Below are 19,649 nucleotides of genomic sequence, written 5' to 3' on the forward strand. Positions count from 1 at the left end.
AGAAATAGAAATTTTTATTTGTGAACAGCCGGTTTTGTTGACTTTCAGGTCGGGTTTATACGTAAAAAGTATAGGCATTTGCTGGAATAGAAATACAAAATCTTAACAATAGCCCCAAAAGTACCTTACCCTCCTACAAATTTTATTTAAATACAGTTATACAGTGATATTTATTTAGTAGTAGACATAGGGATTTATATACAGTAGCGGCCAAAAGTTTATCACGATATAGATTATTGGCAATAACTTTTCAAGGTTAGAATTCTAAGATGATAACAAATCATTTAAAGGAAAAATGAAACATCCCTACAACAAATAGTGGCCGACTGACGCGAATTTGTTTTTTATAGCACTCTAAATAACATATTAATATTTTATTGCCAACCTTAGTAAATTCTAATGTTACAATGAAAAAATAAAATTGTGATAAACTTTTGATCGCTACTGTATATTGTTTTTCCCTATGTGTACTTTCAAAAGACAAAATTTCTTCTGAAGAGCGCCTAATTGTACGCAACCAAAATAAACATATGGCTGTCATAATTACTTTGAATATTGTTGCTTCGACTTAACAGAAAATAAATCTCTTACGCTTCTTAAACTGTTAGCGGCACTATACCAATTGACATCGCACATGAACGAAAATAAAAATACGGAAACCAAAGCAACAATATTTAAATTAATTCATGTGACAGCCAGATCTTTATTTGGGTTGCTTAAAACTAGGCGCTTTTCAGAAGAAATTTTGTCATTTAAAAGTAGACATAGGGAAAAATAATAGACATAAATCCCTATGTCTACTTCTTAATAAATACCACTCCCTGTTACTATCCAAGATGGAATATGGCTGTGTAGCCTACTCTTCAGCGCGTAAGTCAACCTTAGCTAGACTGGACCATCTCCACCATGCGGGAATAAGATACTCTATTGGAGCTTTTCGCACCAGTCCCATACATATAATGCTTTCCGAGGCAGGTTTCCTCCCACTGTCTCACAGACGCGACAAAATCCTAAGTGGATATGTAGCGGGAATCCGGGCGCAACCGGATCATCCCAACTATAAACTTTTGTTTTCCGGAATACGCGGTTTTCTGGAGAGGCCCACAATTACTAGACCTGCCGGTGTTCGAGCCCACGAACTATTCGCTGCGATGGCAGTTAATATGCCGCCCGTGTTACCATTTGGACAAGGCGAAGTTCCGCCTTGGATGATCCCGAAAATGAAAATCTTCTTAAAACTGGCGGAATACGTTAAAGAAGATACCCCAGTAACAATATACAGAAGCAACTTTCTTGCCTTTCTGGAGGAGCATCGGAACTCAACCATCATCTACACTGATGGATCACGCACAGAATCAGGAGTAGGATGCGCTGTATACGTGGAATACAGGTCGCACGAGTGGACACTTCCGCCTATGACAACTGTATACGGAGCAGAACTGTACGCATTGTGGCAGGCTCTGCTGTATTGTCTAATAAATAGAGGGCACGTGTTTCTGATTGTTTGCGATAGCCTCAGTGTTATGACCGGGATACGGGACATTTTTTCCCGTGACCCTCTTATTCAGAGAATACAAGCAATGTACAAAAATGTTACGAAGTCCGGTAAGGTAGTGGAATTTGCGTGGATACCCAGTCATGTAGGAATACACGGAAATGAACTGGTTGATGCGGCAGCAAAACGTGCAACAAGAGGAACCCGAGTAGATGTCCAGGACCTAAGACCCACGGATCTTAAAGCAGCCCTGAGGCTGGCCGTGGGAAGGACGGCGAAATGGATTCCGCCACTTACGCTAACGCGAACCGAACGCGTGAAAATACAAAGGCTGCGGATAGGACATACTGGACTCACCCATGCTTATATACTTCGCGGAGAACCTCCTCCCATGTGTCAATGTGGTGAACGGATAATGGTCGTCCATATCGTATGTACGTGTCCAAATTTTGTCCAAACAAGAACAGCGCTGCAAATATCACCAGACCTACAGCAGAACTTGCGGGAGCCTACGAGAATAAGAGGAGTGCTAGATTTTCTGAAAGGAAATAACTTATTCAACATGATTTAAGTAACATAAAAAAAAAGGCCAATGACCAAGATGTCGACGCCTTGGAAAGAAAGAAAAAAAAAAAGCACTGTAGATATATTATGCAGGATCAGTGTCATAAAACCACTGAATAACGATAATATGCGTATTAAATTTTATCCAGCACATTACCACAAAATATACAAATTCCATATTGCAGTTGTAAAAGGTATGTATAAAACATCATCTCTAATGATGAAAATGTAGTTCCTGAAACTTATAATGTTATTTGTAAGTCAAGTTAACCCTTTTAGCGTCCTTTGATCATAAATATATTGTTAATCCGGGTTTCAAATACAATTCTGTAATAATAGTCGTAGCTGCACCTAATTAAATCTAGGTAAAGTGCTAAAGTACTAATTTTGGAATGGTTTCAATGTGATGAGTAATGAAATTATCTAATGTAAACCGCAAAATATGTCCGATGGCAAACAAACAAATGGCCACGGACATTTGGACTCGAAAGCGAACTTTCTGGAAATGTTTGAAGTGGCGGATGTGCTTTCACTTTCGCGTGAAATTTTGCTAATACCAACCTAAAAATTTAGGTTAGATGGACGCCTCTCATAACTTTTGTAATTACTTAATTTCAGCACCGCCAATCGCTAGCATTTCCGAGAAAATATTATAATCGCCCTCAACCTACGTCAACACAAATGTCCATCAAATGACAAATAACATAACATTAATTTTAAACGGCCAATTTTACAGATGTCAGCTCTACAATTTCGGCTGAAAGTGAAATATTTCACGTCCGAACCGAAAAGTACATTCACTTTCAAGATAAGCACCTATTGCGGCCCTCCGCTAAGAGAACTGAATAGTGGTGTCAGAAGTGTGATATTTAAAAAAAACGTTATCTTTAACGCCAGTTAGTGAAGTGCCAACCAAAATCGGCATAGCACAAGAGCTACCAGCGGAACTTCTTTAAGCACTTTCGGGAACGATCGTTGCTGCCATCTGGGACACTATTGGGGACTATTTCGAGCGATAATCTTTTCTAAATTAAGTCACTCAACACTCGTTTAATTAGCCTTCACTCAAAAATTTATGTGATCGAAATATTACAAATTGTGTTTTTCTCGTATTGTTTATCTTAATGCCAGCAAACAAACTTCCATGCACGCATTATCACCAAAATGGTTTCTTCTTAGATTTATTTTATAATACGTCACTTCACGAACTTAACGCAAAAATCGTAAACTACTATACTAATAATTTTCGCAGATTTTTGAATTTTATTAACTACAGCCCCTCGAAATCGTTGTAGTCTTATGGAAAACCGAGTGGAAAACTAAGCACTTAACTATCAAAACTGAAACTAATTTATAGCAACATTTTCATTGAAACTGACTAAGCCAACCTTAAACTGAAAAGAAAACCATGCTAAATGAGTTCATACGTCATAATTTTTTGTAGAATAGAGTGTGGCTTCGAACAACCAATTTACAAAAATCGATACTTCTAGTTACTACTTTCAATAAAGTATAACTGATCGCTATTTTTATCCAACTCAATGAAAGATTACAGTATCTTACATATAGCCTTCTCTGGGGATGGTACATTGACATTTTCGGGATTCTTTGAGAGATTGGCTTGTAATTTGTAGGGGGTCTACGTTTACTATCTGCAATCAAGTAGCTTTAGCTTTCCAAATTTAAATTACGGGCAATTCTGGAAAAGGAGAAATTTGAAATTTTTCGTTGATCGTCAACTTTTCGTAATTCTCGCGTAAAAAATAACGCTTAAAATTTGCCTGAAAAGAATGTTTATTCCGGACCCCTTACATGACTTTTTCGTGTCCCAAAGCCGAATGCCCTACCTTTGTTCCCTCTGGATTCATCCCTACCCTTCTTTTTAGTTCGCCCAAATAGACGCTTATTAGTTTTTTTGCGCAGCCATGGTTAATATGTAACGAATAGGATTGGTTCAGCCCCATGAATCACGTGCTGTTTATAGTAATTATGGGTATAGTAGCGGCAATCGGGGGCAATGTGTTCTGTCGGCGGAACGAACGAACGGACAGACTCTGGCACCACCTCGTACCTGGTCGAGGTCGTCGATAGCAGAGGCCTGGCGGGCCAGTCTCGGAAGCCTCGGGTTTAAACTGAATCGGAGTAAACGGCAGCTCCAGGAATGGGACAGGTTCAGAGGACGGCGGCGGTCACTTCAGAAAACTAAAACAAAATTACGGCAAACTCCCTAGCGATCAATATTCCCCCTCTTATAATTAATGAAACGGAAAGTAACAAAACGCTTACCTTTAAATTAACGGAGCGGTAGCAAAAAAATTCGCTAAAAGTTAATTCCAATGAATACGATGCCGTACCTTAATACAAAAGGTAAAAAGATTTAAATAAGGTACGGTTGCAGTAAATTTACCGTAAAGCTTCAAATTTTGGTGCTTACAAAACGTAGGTGCGAAGATGCAAAGGTACAAAGATACTTACTATTCGGTTAAATGCCAAAAGCATAAATATTCTATTTCATAGTACGTTTTCTATTATCTAAACGTCCTTTTGGATAGGGACAAACTGGAATTCCGGTTGCTTATACCTTCGATACAAATTAAAACTGTTTTTAATTAATTCCGCCTTTCCCCGACATCTGAAAAATGTGGGACCGATGTCAAACTTAAAGTTTTTTAAAAGTGCACCTAACGGATGTTATCTCGACATAATGTAACCCGTTCATCTAATGAAGGTTAATTATTCTTATTCTTATATACTTATTCAAATTGTCGGAATGAAATCTCCAAATTCGGCAATCCAGCATCACCCTCTTGATCCTTTGGTCCTTTTGGACAAGCTCACTTCTCTCCTAGAGCATATACATAAATTTAGAAACTACTTAGGAACGAAGCGCCCAACTTAAAACGCTTCTAGGTACCGGGTGTTCAGCAAAGCTGGCCGACTTCACAAATATACGGGCGGAAAACGGGTGCTTCGTTTTTATTAGTGATTTCAAAGAATTGGAATATCTATAAACAAAAGTATCAATTACACGATCTAGAAGTGTGACTGAAGCTAATTGTAGTTATTGATAATTGAACTATTCGAAAGCGGATATATCGGTAATTTGATACATTTTTATTAACTCATTAACAATAATCTGACAGATCCACTACTGTTAAATGAATTATTGTTGGTAACCTTTGACATAAAAATATAATTACATGTGCCCTACAGTAAAAATGTATCGTGTGTGCATTTAAGCAATACGCTTCAGTAAGCAACAATGCTTTTACCGTTTAAACCTGTATAATTATCTAAATGAGTGAAAAATTATTCAAGGTTACTGTGTACTTGACGGTTATAGTAACAATTTGAAATTCCTAATTATCCCAATAGATTCAGAGATTGTATACAGTGTGTCACTGTATTCCTTGGAAGTTCATTATCTCTTTTCAAGATCAAAGGATTTCACAGAAATGAACTTATACCTTGAAATATAATTGACGTTTTGAACTTTCTCGATGGATGCAATGCACTGAATAGTGGAAACCTGGCGAACTTGGTGAGTTGTAAATGAAACCTTCCAATTCTAAATGTATGCTCGGAAACACTACATTTCAGCACGTCTGAGGCGAAACCTAACGTGTGCATTACACAATCAGCACACGTCCGCAATGTGAACGATGCTTTGCTCTCGTAAATACTCCATCTCTATAGGTACATTTGTTTTCGAAAAGAAAAGCAAACGTCAAAACTAGATGTGCATTGCACATGCATCTTGCATACACCAAAATGGGCAAACTCGCACCAATCTAATTTTGTTTAATTTAGATGCTACAGGCGGCGTTGTTGGGAAAGAGCGAGTGAGGTGCAAATCCCCTTACAGCAAATCTGCCTCCTTGAAAACCTCTGCGTTTATTGTCATTTCACCATAACAAACGCCGACGTAGAGTGCGATACCAGAGTGTTATGGCTTAATTTCCTTTGATCTTGTACGCGGGAAACGTCTTGTTCCAGAAATGTTAATGAACTCACGTTTCCTTCGCTGAGGTGTATACAATTTGCTATTATACATAAACGCCCGCGAACACGGAAAGCTGAGAAAGGTTAATATTGTGGGGATGTGGGTAGGGGATAGAGAAATGCAAAACAATTTTATAAAGCGTTCGCTTTTTTTTTATTAAATAAAGTATATCTTACTCTCTCATAGGATTAAGTTTGGTAATATGTTGAGGAAACTCGGGTCCCAACATTGTAAGCACGGATTCGTACGGCGAACTGATCGATTGCTACTAATTCATTATGGGCGTCTTTCTCGCGTTCCGAATAAAAATATATTTCACTCCTTTTGTTTTCCTACGCTGAAAACCTAAAAAATCATTGAATAGTATAACGGTAGGATTAGGTTGGCGCTACTTTACCTCAAACCGGCCGCTTGAGCGTCCAAGTAGCTCAGGGCTGGAAAAGTTAACGGATTGAGATCTTCCACAGCGGTAGATTCGTTTAGGGTATATAATCTCCGGTATTTCGGGACCACCTACCATATGGTTGAGCGCCACCCAGCTTCTTCAAATCCCTTACTTTCGCTGTAAACTGGGAAGATACAAGGGAAATAACAGTGAAATCAAATGAGTAAAATAAATACTGGTTTACTCTAGTTAATAACCAATTAAAATGGTCTCCAAATTTAACGTATCCCTACAAATACAAAAATACTCATCGATATTTAAAATTATTAACCAAACTTCATTCAAAACTCATAGTAAATTAAACGTCCCATTACCCTCCCCCTCCTCATTCAACGTAGATCGAATGAGAGTTACTGAATCTCAACGATTTTCAACAAATAAAATGATATAATGATAAAAACATCTCCACAAGCTGCGGGGCTCGGTAAATAGTTAGTTGATTAATGCCTGAAGAACCTCGTTCTACTCGTAATCTGCTCCAATATCGAATACGATAATTAACTCCTCTAAGGAAAGCAACGTACACCAACCATTGGCAATGTAAGGCAATCAAAATGTCAGTTTGCTCATCACGTGTGAAATTCTCCAAATAAATTGTCAGTAAACGAGATAATGTTTTTCGAAATATAACCCAATCTCCAAGTCATAAAACTACAGGTGAATCGTCAAAGATAGAAAAACTTCTTATTTAATAAGGAAATTGACAAATTGTCCATTAGCTGCTTTTGACCAGCGTCAAATTTGCGTAAATAAATTGCATCGGTATTCGGTAGGTGGAGTCCTCTATAAAACCGCATTAGATGTTACGGGGGTTCTACAACAAGATCAATAATCGCGAGTTCTTTGTAATGGAGAAAACAAATCGTTACAATAGTAATTTTTCTTGGTGCTTTATCATAAATCACTTTACCTGTTTGACTGATCTACCAAAATATTTATCAATTAATCATAAAAAAATGTCTCAAACAAATCCAAAGCAGTTAGCTATGACGGATGTTTCTGGGCCATTCTACTTCTGCCGAAGCCTCATAATCCCCATCAACCTACTTACACGATGTAATTTTTCGTAGTTTATTATGGCGTTTTGGAACTAATTGTGCCAGAGGAATATCAAGCTCTAAATCATATTCTGACTCTTGGTGATCTTGTGCACTAAAGTGTGGCTGACCATACTAGTTGAGCAGCTGGTGTATTATTTGGGTGCCCATACTCTTCATCTTGAGAATCCTTCATCCGTCACATTAGCACACGCATTCTGAGGTGGTTGAATAAAAATTCCGGCTACGTGCTTCCTTGTTGGTAGTTCCCGACCAAAATCTCTTCTATAGGTTCCACGGATCAACTACTCGCGGAAACCCTCTCAAAAACAAATTTACTCTTTTACTAACCACTGCTTGCTCTGATAACCTAGACCAGAATGAATGCATAACCTTACTTTGGACCACGCACTAGTCGCATCGGTGACTCAAACCCGAATGAACTTAAAATCTTTTGGATAAACTCCTTCCTACTGATTAGTAGAGGCCTTTTTCAAGATGGCTTCTAATAATTAAGTAAACCATTTTTTGTTACAGGCCAATTCTAAAATGTATACTATCACTCACTGAATTTTCTGCAACTTTTACAAATATCACGGTATGGAGATGACCTAATGCTTAATTCGCAATTTTCATCACGTAGCACTAATTAAGATAAATGACAGACGCTGACAGACGGACGACACTGATTTCCGGAACTAATTATGTGACCTTCAGTTTTTACACCCTGCGACCTTCACTACATCATTTTAAACTGTTATTTAATTAGAGATGGATAATTTAACAAACGTTATTATCTAACTATTAACGGGCATTTGGGGCTCCTCCTTCTACCGTTTCGAAGAGTTTTCAAAATGCTCTATCGTCTTCTACACCTAAAGTCTTCACAAGGGTTTTCGTGTTGAGCGTTTATGAGCATCTAAGAGCTTTCCGTAGTCCAAGGGATTATAAAGGTTGCCAATAGCTATGGATTGTTTCAGAGCCTTAGTCTTTATGCGCTCATTATTTAAAAGGTTCTATAAAGAATTTTTAAAGGTTTTCAATATACATTTAAGAGTTTCTTTAATGATCTTTAAGTTTCTTTGGGATCACAATATCACCATCACTCATACCTTTTCAAGTATCGAATGTAACGGGAGCTCTTAAGTGGGATTTATTTGAAGGAATTTGTAGGAAGTAGTATTTACGAAATTTTTTAAGAGTCTGCATTGTTGTAGGGTTGTTGATGGGCGATGTACAGGGTGATTGAAGTATAATTTTGCTAATTCCAACATTTCAGTAAATGTAGATTTATAAGATGCATAGCTTTAATTTTAAAGTTAGCAATTGTCTTCTTGTTTCGTGTATTTAAATTCTATAGTGTTGTTCTCATAATGGCTTTGGACAGTTTTGGGTGCCAGTGAATCGGAGATAGATAGGGAAGAGTCAATTTTATCTCAGTTGCAAATAACTAGTATGAAACTACGTCAAAATTGTAAAAATACAGTTCAGGAGTTTGTGTAGGAAGTTAAGAGACAGCATATATCAGGCACATCGGGGTATCGTCTGATTTTCTCAAAAACTACTAGACCCCGTTTGAAAAAGGCATTAATTAGTATAAAAGAAGTTAGGTAGTGATCATTCCGGGGAAACTCTGGGAGATTCCGTCTGAACCCCGTTGGTTGCCGCTGAAAGATTTCGTTCGCCGCCTACCAGCGCGAAAGTCTACGAGCAAAAATACATCGAATTTGGTACAGAACCAGGTTTTGCTTCGGACATTTATGTTTGGAAGAAAAAATCCTCAATCGAGTTCCTTGTGTTTTATCGTTAAAAAGTAAGTGTATTTGTTTTGAAACTCTAAAAAGGGGATTGTCGTGCATATGGGAGGAATAGAAACAGTATGTAGTTTCATCATTTATAACCGTACCCGATCAAGGACAGATCAATTAAACGAGCCGGTGTATTAGTTGTACGCTGCAAAGGATGACTTCGAGTGTGAAGTTACTCAGTCACGAACTTGTATTGTTAACAAAACAATTGTTGGAAATAACCTCGGGTTCGTGGTTCATTGATGAAAGTCTTCCAACAATTTTCTTCGTTTTCTTCTCTTGTTGTAGTAGGTTGGTACGTTGGTCGTACTTTTACTTTCCAGTAAGATTGGGTTTAAATTAGGAAAGTATTCAATTGGTTCTTTCAAATTCAAATTTTGAAATACCATCAGCGGTAGTTCATTTTCCTCAGATATAAAGGTTTTTACTCTTTCTATAAAGTATTTGCTAATTCGCTCCAGTAAATGTAGTCACAAGAACTCGTCCTGAGAATGAAGACTCTCTGCGAGTGAATTCGGCAGTAAAATATCTTTTTAATGAAAAAATCTTGCGGAAGAAATAAATGCGCGATATGCAAACAGTCACGTTGGTATACACGCTTTAAACAATTTCCAAAAGCCGTAAACCGTTTATTAATCATTATTATACAAGAATTTATGAATAATTAAGTTGTTCACTTCGGAACGTCAACCTATGTCCAATACGTTTTTGTAGCCTGCAACTTTATTGCCCTTTAAATTTTTAAATTAGCTTTTAGCAGAATGTCGTAAAGTAGAAACTGTACAATTACGTTCACTTTAAAACTGTGTAGCTTTATAAATTAAATTTCATCCTTTTTTTCAATATTTGACTTCGTCTAGCTTCAGATGTGAGGTAAGGTGTACAATTTCATCTCATAGAAGCCATTCTAATGTAGAGGTCGGTTGAATAGAGCTTCAAATCGCCTGGCTAAGGAAATAATTCAATGAAAACAGCGCTGTGGGTGAATGTGACAGAACAGGTGGCAGCCCTTTAACGTACTTTATTGTGAGATAAATGAAAACACATATACTGCTAGCCGAGTGCTTAATTTCTCACACATTTCTGGATGAGTGTCTTCAGTCATTACTTTTAGTTTTTGATGTAGTACCTACGTCCAGTTCCACTCCCTTAAAATGTGTCTTTTAAAGCCACATTCTTCAACCTCCCTGCACTATAGGTCAACAGATTGTGCTTTTTACTTACCATGCGATTTTCCTTGTTATCTGTGCTTTTATTTTCCCAAGCTATTTTATACAAACAGAGCATCAGATTGATAGAAGGTATCAGTTTCCAGTGTGTCTTTCTTACCTTTACCCTCTAAATTTCCGTCTGGAGTTAATTTTCGATATTCTTCAATTGCAGTAGCTATTCCATCTGCACAGATTTTTCTTCAGCTAAACAATTGAGAACATGTCATAGACCGTTTCTTCTTTGACAACATCAGCATATACATTTATATTGAAATTTTCATATGCAATCGTGACTTGTAATACAAACGGCTTAAATTTTTTCAACCTTTAATTTCACATAAATAAAATAACTGTACTTCATATAAAAAATGTACTTCTGCAGATGTTTATACACAATACGCTGGAGGCGGTCCTTCTGGGAGACAGAATCATTAACGACGGCTACTTTTATTTTTGTGGATCCTCTAGGAAATCGCGCTCTAGACGAATGTTTTCATATGTTAAACTCCTACGTTTATATAATACAGGAAAGCAAGATTTTCATTACTCCACAGTTTGTTATGAACGGGTTTTTTAAATCATTCTGAACGCTTTGGATACTTTCACTGAACAAGTTCATACAGCCCATTTTTAGTAATGTTGCTTCGGATGCGGACGTTCAGAGCAATTTTCCCATTACCAATTCTAAGTCAATCACTATCATTTCTTGGCGGCGAAATAACTTGACACCGAAAATTAGTAATAGTGAACAATACTAAATCGGCACATTAAATCGACTTGTCCCTCGACCGCGTAAGGTTTTAATTTATGCGCGGAAAATGCGTTTAATCCGTGTTACAGTTTTTCTTTTTCTTTTTTTTAAGTACATAGTTTTTCTTCTTGTTGTAAGTGATGTGAAAATTTACATAGAGAGCGCTGAAAAGAAGACCATGGCAACGGGAAACATAGAGAAGTTTGGGGAATAATTTTTGATTGTTCGGTTAATATTTTAATAGGTTTACCCATAGAGCCAAAACAAACACGTTTAACTGATTCATTTATAGGCTTGTTCGACGGTAAAATTCGCGATACTCGCGTGGCAGTTACCCGAAATAAAAACTTGATTATGTACCGAACGTTCAAGTACTTTTATTCACCCTTCAAATTTATATGACTCGGTTCTATAATGCCCGAAAAAACGTTCGTTCTGGTGAACTTTGGAACGAATTTTATTGCGGCAACCGACGTGTTCCCTTTGGTAGTTTTTTACAGGATCACTGTCGAAAAAATAGCTTTGCTTTGAACCGTAAACCGTAAACGAATGCCTTCCGTTTTGAAGATATCATCTAGTAGTTAAGTGAACGATTTCTTTCGACCACCCTGTACACTCCCTATTATTAATGCAGATCAATGTACAGTGAGTCAACGATTGCGCGGAGTAACTTAATGCCTTGAAGCTAAGATTTTTCGATAGAGTGCTTTTGTATTATGATAAAAAAAAGGAAAAATTGGGCATTTGCGAGCGTCAGTGTCAAAATTGTTACTTAAATTTTGATTCCAGTATTATATCTTTTATCCTGGGTTAAGTAAAAGTCAAATAAATACATCTACTATAAAACATTAAAAAAATAGCTTACATGGTGTTTTTTTCTAGATCCAAAGTTATAAAACTTCATATTAAAAAATCTCACTTTTTTTAAATGGAATACCCTGTATTTTTTTCTGTCATCTTTTAGCTCCTCCAAAAACCTTCAACTTTTGATAATAATGTCCTATAGCTATCTCTGATAGTTTTTGAAACATCTTGGTTTTCCTGGTTTTTATATTCTAATCCTAAATAAGTTATATGTAATTTACATAATAGTGAGGTGGTCATGCAAAAAAAAAGGCAATTTTTATCTGCCTCGTTCAAAGCTAAAATCATATTTATTAATTCATTTTTCTAATAATTCATTTAAGTCTATAAAAACTGGAGAATAAACTTGATAGTACCTTGGTTTTTCTACTTTTTATATTCTAATCCTATACAATTCAAAATTTGTCTTGGGAATTAATATATATCCTATTATTATTATTATTAATCTGAAATAAGTTCTAATTTACATAATAACGAGGTGAATATGAACCTATGAACAAAAAATGAACCTAATATCACTGACTGGACGACATTAGGAGTTAAATTAAATTTGCTTTGTAGTCAAATAAATGTTTTTACTTATTCTCCAGTTTTTGGACTTAAAATAAATTGTTTGAAAAATAAATTAATCGATATGATTTTCGTTTTGGACTGGATAGATAAAAATTGCCTTTTTTTACATGTCCACCTCACTATTGTGTAAATTACATATAACTTATTTAAGATAAGAATAAAACCCAGGAAAACCAAGATGTTTCGAAAACTATCAGAGATAGGTATAGGACATTATTATCAAAAGTTGAAGGTTTTTGGAGGAGCTAAATAATGACAGAAAAATATACAGGGTGTTCCATTAAAAAAAAGTGGGATTTTTTAATATGAAGTTTTGCAACATTTAGTAGATGTATTTATTTGATTTTTACTTAACCCAGGATAAGATATAAAACCTGGAATCAAAATTTAAGTAATAATTTTGACAATATACTGACGCTCGCAAATGCAATTTTTCTTAAAGATCGAATTATCTTTAAAACTACCAGCTTTTCGGATATTAACCATATAATAAAAAAGATGCACAGTTACACGTAGAATTAAAAAATGCATTCAAATACAGGGGGTTCTATTTAAAAAAATGTTCCATTTTGGCGCCCTACTTTGTGGGGACACCCTGTATAATTCCAAATACTTTTAAAATGTGGAGAATATTCAACCATATCATAATACAAAAGCACTCTATCGAAAAATCTTATCTTCAAGGCATTAAGTTACTCCGCGCAATCGTTGAGTCACCCTGTACACCCTTAAAAAATCGACCGAATTCCGGAGGTCATTTTAAAATTCTTGCTAAAAAAATCAAATTCAGTTTTTATGCCAACTAGTTTCATAATAATGCGCAACCGTGGGGCTTAAAAGAAATGTGCTGTTACAAATGATAGGGGCGCATAACGCTCTGGGTGTATTTTAGCCATTGGAAAGAGATAAAGATATAATTTGACACGCTCAGCTGTGGAATTAGCGGTAATCATGCCTTCGAAATGAAATACAGATTGTTGAAGTGAGTTCAAGTCTAGCTCTAGATAATGGGGCGACTGGGTTTTCGCATTTTCAAAATAGAGAAACTAGACGTCCATCCCTGAGCCCCACCATGTACAGGGTGTTTTTTTGGGAGCTTTAGTTAAAAGTTTCTGAGAAAGTAAAACAGGTAGGTTTTTGAAAATTTGTACTTAGGAGTTACTCTGAAGGCCGAATCGATGTAAAATATTTTCAAAATGGCCGCACTTCCGGAAACACCGGAAATAGATAGTAACTTCGTTATTTTAAATGGCAACCCCTATTTTTTATTGCATTTTTGGATTCTACGTGAAATTTCACTTCTTTTGATACCCATATGTCGATATCTACCATTTATGGTTTTTAAGTTATTTTGACTTTAAGAAAAAAAAATGGCGGATGCAGATGGTACCTTGATAATTGATTACTTGCAAACGGTTGTAGTCATGGCAACCTATTTTTATCAGTGCATAGAGAATGAATAGGGCTTTCTTTTAGTGCACTTAAAAAAAAGTTAAGTTGCGTACGACCGCCCCTATGGATATCCAAATTTATGAAACTTCAAAGACTAAAAACTCAGTTTTTTTAAATGGAATGACCATGTTCTTACTATTCCATGAGATAGAGAATCGAAATGGGCATATTTTGACAATACATGTTCCTATAGCTATCTTTAACAGTTTCTGACTTATTCCCATTTTATTGAATTGACACTATTTTTTTAGGATTTTCTTTTTAGTAGTCGGCCATGATTCTATAACAATTGAATTTTAAACAAATCTAGTGACACTAATCCATCACCCACTGTTATAGGTTAACATAAGTTTTTCAAAAATCGAAAAATGACTCGCAGTGGTTTCATCTATTTTGAAATTTAATTGTTATTTATGGTGAAATGGGCAGAATCGCGGCGCGTGCTTTCCGTACATTCATTCGAAAACTAGAACGAAATTGTATGAATTTTGGAAATTTTGTACCCCTAAAAAAAAAACAAACCGTTGAAACACAAGTGATACAAAGCTCTACAAGAGAATATTTAAGAAAATTAATTGAATTGAAAATGCAAGATTAACAAAATAAATTCAATGCAAAATATAAAAAACTTCGTTGAAACATTTTTGGTATGGAATTGTTGCTAGAACAGATATCGCATTACCTCTCTTAATTTCCAGACTTATACGTTGTTTAAGAAATTCAGTTGAACGACTCTGTTTAGATTTTTCAAAAATTTTCTGTCCTATATCCTTAATAAATGATTTATTTATTAATGAATGATTTAGACTAGAACTAGAATCAGTGGTATTAAAGAATCCATTCCTTGATTTGTTTAAAATTCGATTGTTATAAAATCATGGCCAACTACTAAAAAGAAAGTGCGAAAAAAAATGGCATCAATTCCTAAATCAATTCAATGAAATGGGAATAAATCAGAAACTGTTAAAGATAGCTATAGGAACATGTAATATCAAAATATGCCAATTTCGATTCTCTATCTCATGCAATATTAAGAACATGGTCATTCCATTTAAAAAAACTGAGTTTATAGACTTTGAAGTTTCTTAAATTTGGATCTCCATAGGTGCGGTTGTGCGCAACTTAACTTTTTTTTAAGTACACTAAAAGGAAGCCCTATTCATTCTCTATGCACTGATAAAAATGGGTTGCCATGACTATAACCTTTTTCAAGTAATCCATTATCAAGGTACCATCTGCATCCGCCATTTTTTTTCTTAAAGTCAAAATAACTTAAAAACCATAAATGGCAGATATCGACATATGGGTATCAAAAGAACTGAAATTTCACGTAGAATCCAAAAATGCAATAAAAAATAGGGGTTGCCATTTAAAATAACGAAGTTACTATCTACTTCCGATGTTTCCGGAAGTGCGGCCATTTTGAAAATATTTTACATCGATTCGGCCTTCAGAGTAACTCCTAAGTACAAATTCAAAAACCTACGTATTTTACTTTCCCAGAAACGTTTAACTAAAGCTCACAAAAAAACACCCTGTATACCCTGCCTTTTTTTACCAAACAGCTACTGACATTACGGACCTTTGTGCTACTTTATGCCGCTTCATATTAAGTAAAATTATGTGAAATCATTTTATTAAATCTTAAGCTTAATGCTAAATTTAAATGCTTTCGTTCAAGGGGTGAGTACGTTTCTGCATCTTAGTTGGTTAATAACACAAAGCGCATCACGCGCCCCATAAACTCAACTGAAATTAAAATCGCTCAAAAAACGACGCTGCGACAACTGAGAGAATTTGGTATAAAAATAATAAAGCGAGAGTAATGAAGGGTAATATATACCCCTAAGCGTTTCGTTTTTCGACGTGGCACCGTAGACGAACCGTTAAAGAGCAATAATGCAAAAACACGTTTCGTCTTAGTGCTGCCCTCAGCCCTATTAGTTGTGAAATACTCCTTGATTGCAAGGGACGACAAGTTTATTGTTATTGCAGAAAATTAGTTTGCGCCGAAGGTTTCGCTCGTTGCGTAACCGTCTCTAAACCGTTCCTAAATCCATCAGGAAGTCAATATTTGCCTCGCGACAAATGGGACATTTCATGTTTTAAAACCGACAGGCCGACGTTTCGCCGTCAACTTTCAACATAGCCCAGCCCTCACGTCCGCGACATAGTCTCTAATTAAAAACTTCAAACTCGTAAACAAGAAGGGGTATGATTAGAGGGTGTAATCGTCAAATGTGTTGATTTCGATTTTTATAATTAAAAATGTCTAGAAACTAAGTATCAAAATTGAATTTGCATGATGGCGTTGGAGAATTACGTATTCACATCCACTGCTATCCCTGCACTTTAATTTAATTTGCATTTTATTAGAACTTTTCTCGGAAAATATTTTCAAATTTTATATGCGGCCTTTGGGAATTTATCGCGTTAAAATGCCCGACAGGCGTGGTAATCGGAGTGTTTATATTGAATACTTCCGGATGATTTTCTTAATGTTTTCGTGAACAACCGAATCACTTCAAGATAAAATGTACGGCGTTATATTTTGGTAGAGTGGTTTTTACTGCCGCCTGGTTAGCCGCCGATTCTCATGGTGCAAAAATCATAACCGAGAAATTTATTAATATCTGAATGATAAAGTTCAAATTTTGAGTATAACCTGACAACATGCACGAAACAAATTTTCCGTGCTTAATGTTTACCGCCTAGAAGTCAAGAAGTATGGGTTTTGTATCGGGTTACATCCATTTTAATGAGGGTTTAGCATTACATTTCTTACGTTCAATCTAGATAACAAGTACGCGAGAAACTTGCCGAGTGTACGGTTTTTTGCGTGAGCTGGAAAACAACAGGGATTGGTTGGAAAAAGACCATTAACCAATAAAAAGTAATGAATGGTTGCCTTGATTAACACTCCACCATTTTGTGCGGATTTAATTATGAAAAAACTGGATGAGAATCAGTTTTTGGAGAGGCTCTGGGAGGATTCTCGATTTAGCTTTGAGAGCGGACAGTTTCGGTCCCGAAAAATTAAAAAATTTGTGATTAACTTATAAAAATCGATTTTCCCAGTTCATTTGGTTGAACGCATTCCGTAAGTGGCGAAGGAAAAATTATTCTAGAGCGCCAACATATTGTTTTGGAAAAAAAGTACTATTATTAAAATCCCGTATAAAGTTGTTGCGCTGTGTGTGAGATACAAAGGGGATTGAAATTTGTCGTTGGAGTTCGTATTCGTGAAAGTGTTATATAGTATCTCACAAGCGAACAAGTATTGATAAAAGTTAGGTGACAAAAATTGGCTAATTGATGAAGTCTCCTTCTTGTGTGTATAATAAGCGTCCAAAACCATTGTTAAACCCGTTCCACGGTAATAAAATTTTGCTTGCTTGCGATCTATGAACATTGGAAGTCAACGTCCGAAAAACTTCATCCGGAGGGCAACGACTCCCTGACAAATTCGTAGAAGAAGAGGCATCCGACGGACAAATCTTTACAGTCGGCATGATCCTATCGCTTCACGATGTATTGTAGAAGGACATTCTTTCACATAGGGTATTGTTATTTTATTTCGGTAAATTTGAAAGATGTCTACCTTTAAAAAAACATTCGGAAATTATAATTTTGATTAAAGTTTAAAATTTCTCACGTAACATTCGAATATGAGCGTTCTTAAAGATACCAAGTTTTTGGCAAATTGAAGCCGTTTATATTGCATATTATATTTGACTGAACTCATTAAAATCGGAATTGTCAAAAGTCCATTTTCTGTTTAAAGTATAATCAATAGTTCAATAGTATAAAGTATATTTTTTGTGTGAACAATTTGCCCTCCCTTGTTATTATTTTTGAATTTAATTTCAGGGTAATTGACAAAAAACCGTGGTCACGAAAATTGATCTAGTGTAGCTTGAAACAATACTCGTATAGTGGAGGCTGTAAATAGAAAACCCGTAAAAATTAGTATCTTTTTTTAAATATCTCTCGAGTCCCTCTCTCCGTGGAATTCTCCTTATGTACCTCTCAAATTTTCTACAAATTAGTTTCACTTTTACTTCTAAAATTCTTCGTCAATTCCTAGAGTTCTTATCAATCTGCTTTCTTCATATTATTTCCACGTTTACTTGTCAATTTCGTTTTCAAGCCAAGTCCAAGTTCCAGAATTTCTCAAGTTTCTATAAACATTTTTTTAAGTGTAACATCAAATGAAATCGACCAATTTCATCTTGAAATGTCAAGTAAGAATTAAATGCCTCATCAGAAATTTTATCGATTTTGTCATTTATTCTATTTAGATAAGACACATCTGATCGAATCTGCGTTATTTAAAAAAAAAAGTTACATCTGGTCGTATGCGATGAGGAGTTTAATTATCAGACGAAATTTATTTAACGCACGTGTTATTTTGCCCATAAGGTGGAACTGGTGCTCCCTTAAATACTGGAGACGAGTAAACACGGCAGAACGTTTCTCACCTTCTTATCGAAGTAGATGACTCAAATTAAATTCGCTAAATCGCTGTTTTGCGTTTTAAATCGTAAAAACGTAAACGTACCGGTACCAGTACATGATTCGAATCGTGAATGTTTGTAGATAAATAGATAGATAGACTTTATTCATATTTACCGTTGAATAATCTTGCACAGTAAACAACAATTATTACAGTACAGAGGTGCACACACACACACACACACACACACAAATTTTAAATATTACAATACAGGTGTACACATACAAACAATGTAAAATATGTACGTAGTTATTTAAAAGAATCAAAAAATTCACATATAGAATAAAAAACAAATTCCCTGAAGTCTGCATTCAAATTTTTTTTAAACCAGAAGTGTTACTTTCCTTTCAGGTATGTGGTAGGCTATTGTATATTTTTATAGCTGTTACAATGAAAGAATTGTTAAAAATGCTAGATTTTGAAACTGGGGTTCTAATAAACTTACCACGTCTTGTATTGTAATTGTGAACCTTGGCATTAGGAACAAACAGGTGAATGTTGTTGTGGACGTACACTGCACATTCAGTAATATATAAATTGTATAAGGTCGCGATTTTTAATTCTTTGAAATGAGACCGGCTTGACTCCTGTGGACCTATTCCAACCAGTATGCGGATGGCTCTTTTCTGCAGCTTAAAGATACTGCTGATAAGCTTTGATTTTCCCCAAAATAGTATACTGAATCGTAAATGAGATTCAAAGTATGCAAAATCTACACTCCTTAATGTATCATAGTGACATAAGCGTCTTAGATGACGGAGAGATAATAAAGCTTTATTCAGTTTTAAAATTAATTATGAGCTATGCTGGCGCCATTTCATTTTATTATCAATTTCAAAGCCTAGAATTTTACATGTATGAACAAAACTAAGTTTAACATTGCCAAAATTAAAATTTTCAAACTGCGTAATATCTTTCCCGAATACAATG

The 19,649-nt window shown here is 35.6% G+C and overlaps 1 protein-coding gene across 1 annotated transcript; it reads left to right on the forward strand.

Annotated features, from left to right (window-relative positions):
• Positions 1-959: 959 nt before the first annotated feature.
• On the forward strand, positions 960-2,066 carry LOC116179529. The gene has a single exon (XM_031499324.1). It carries the CDS (start codon positions 960-962, stop codon positions 2,064-2,066), a length of 1,107 nt encoding a protein of 368 aa, XP_031355184.1.
• Positions 2,067-19,649: the final 17,583 nt, after the last annotated feature.

The sequence above is a fragment of the Photinus pyralis genome, unplaced genomic scaffold, assembly GCF_008802855.1.
Source record: "Photinus pyralis isolate 1611_PpyrPB1 unplaced genomic scaffold, Ppyr1.3 Ppyr1.4_LG8, whole genome shotgun sequence".
In the NCBI taxonomy this organism is placed as follows: Eukaryota; Metazoa; Arthropoda; class Insecta; order Coleoptera; family Lampyridae; genus Photinus; species Photinus pyralis.

Coding starts and splice junctions, on each gene's coding strand:
- LOC116179529 (XM_031499324.1), top strand. CDS start 960: ATGCTTTCCGAGGCAGGTTTCCTCCCACTGTCTCACAGACGCGACAAA.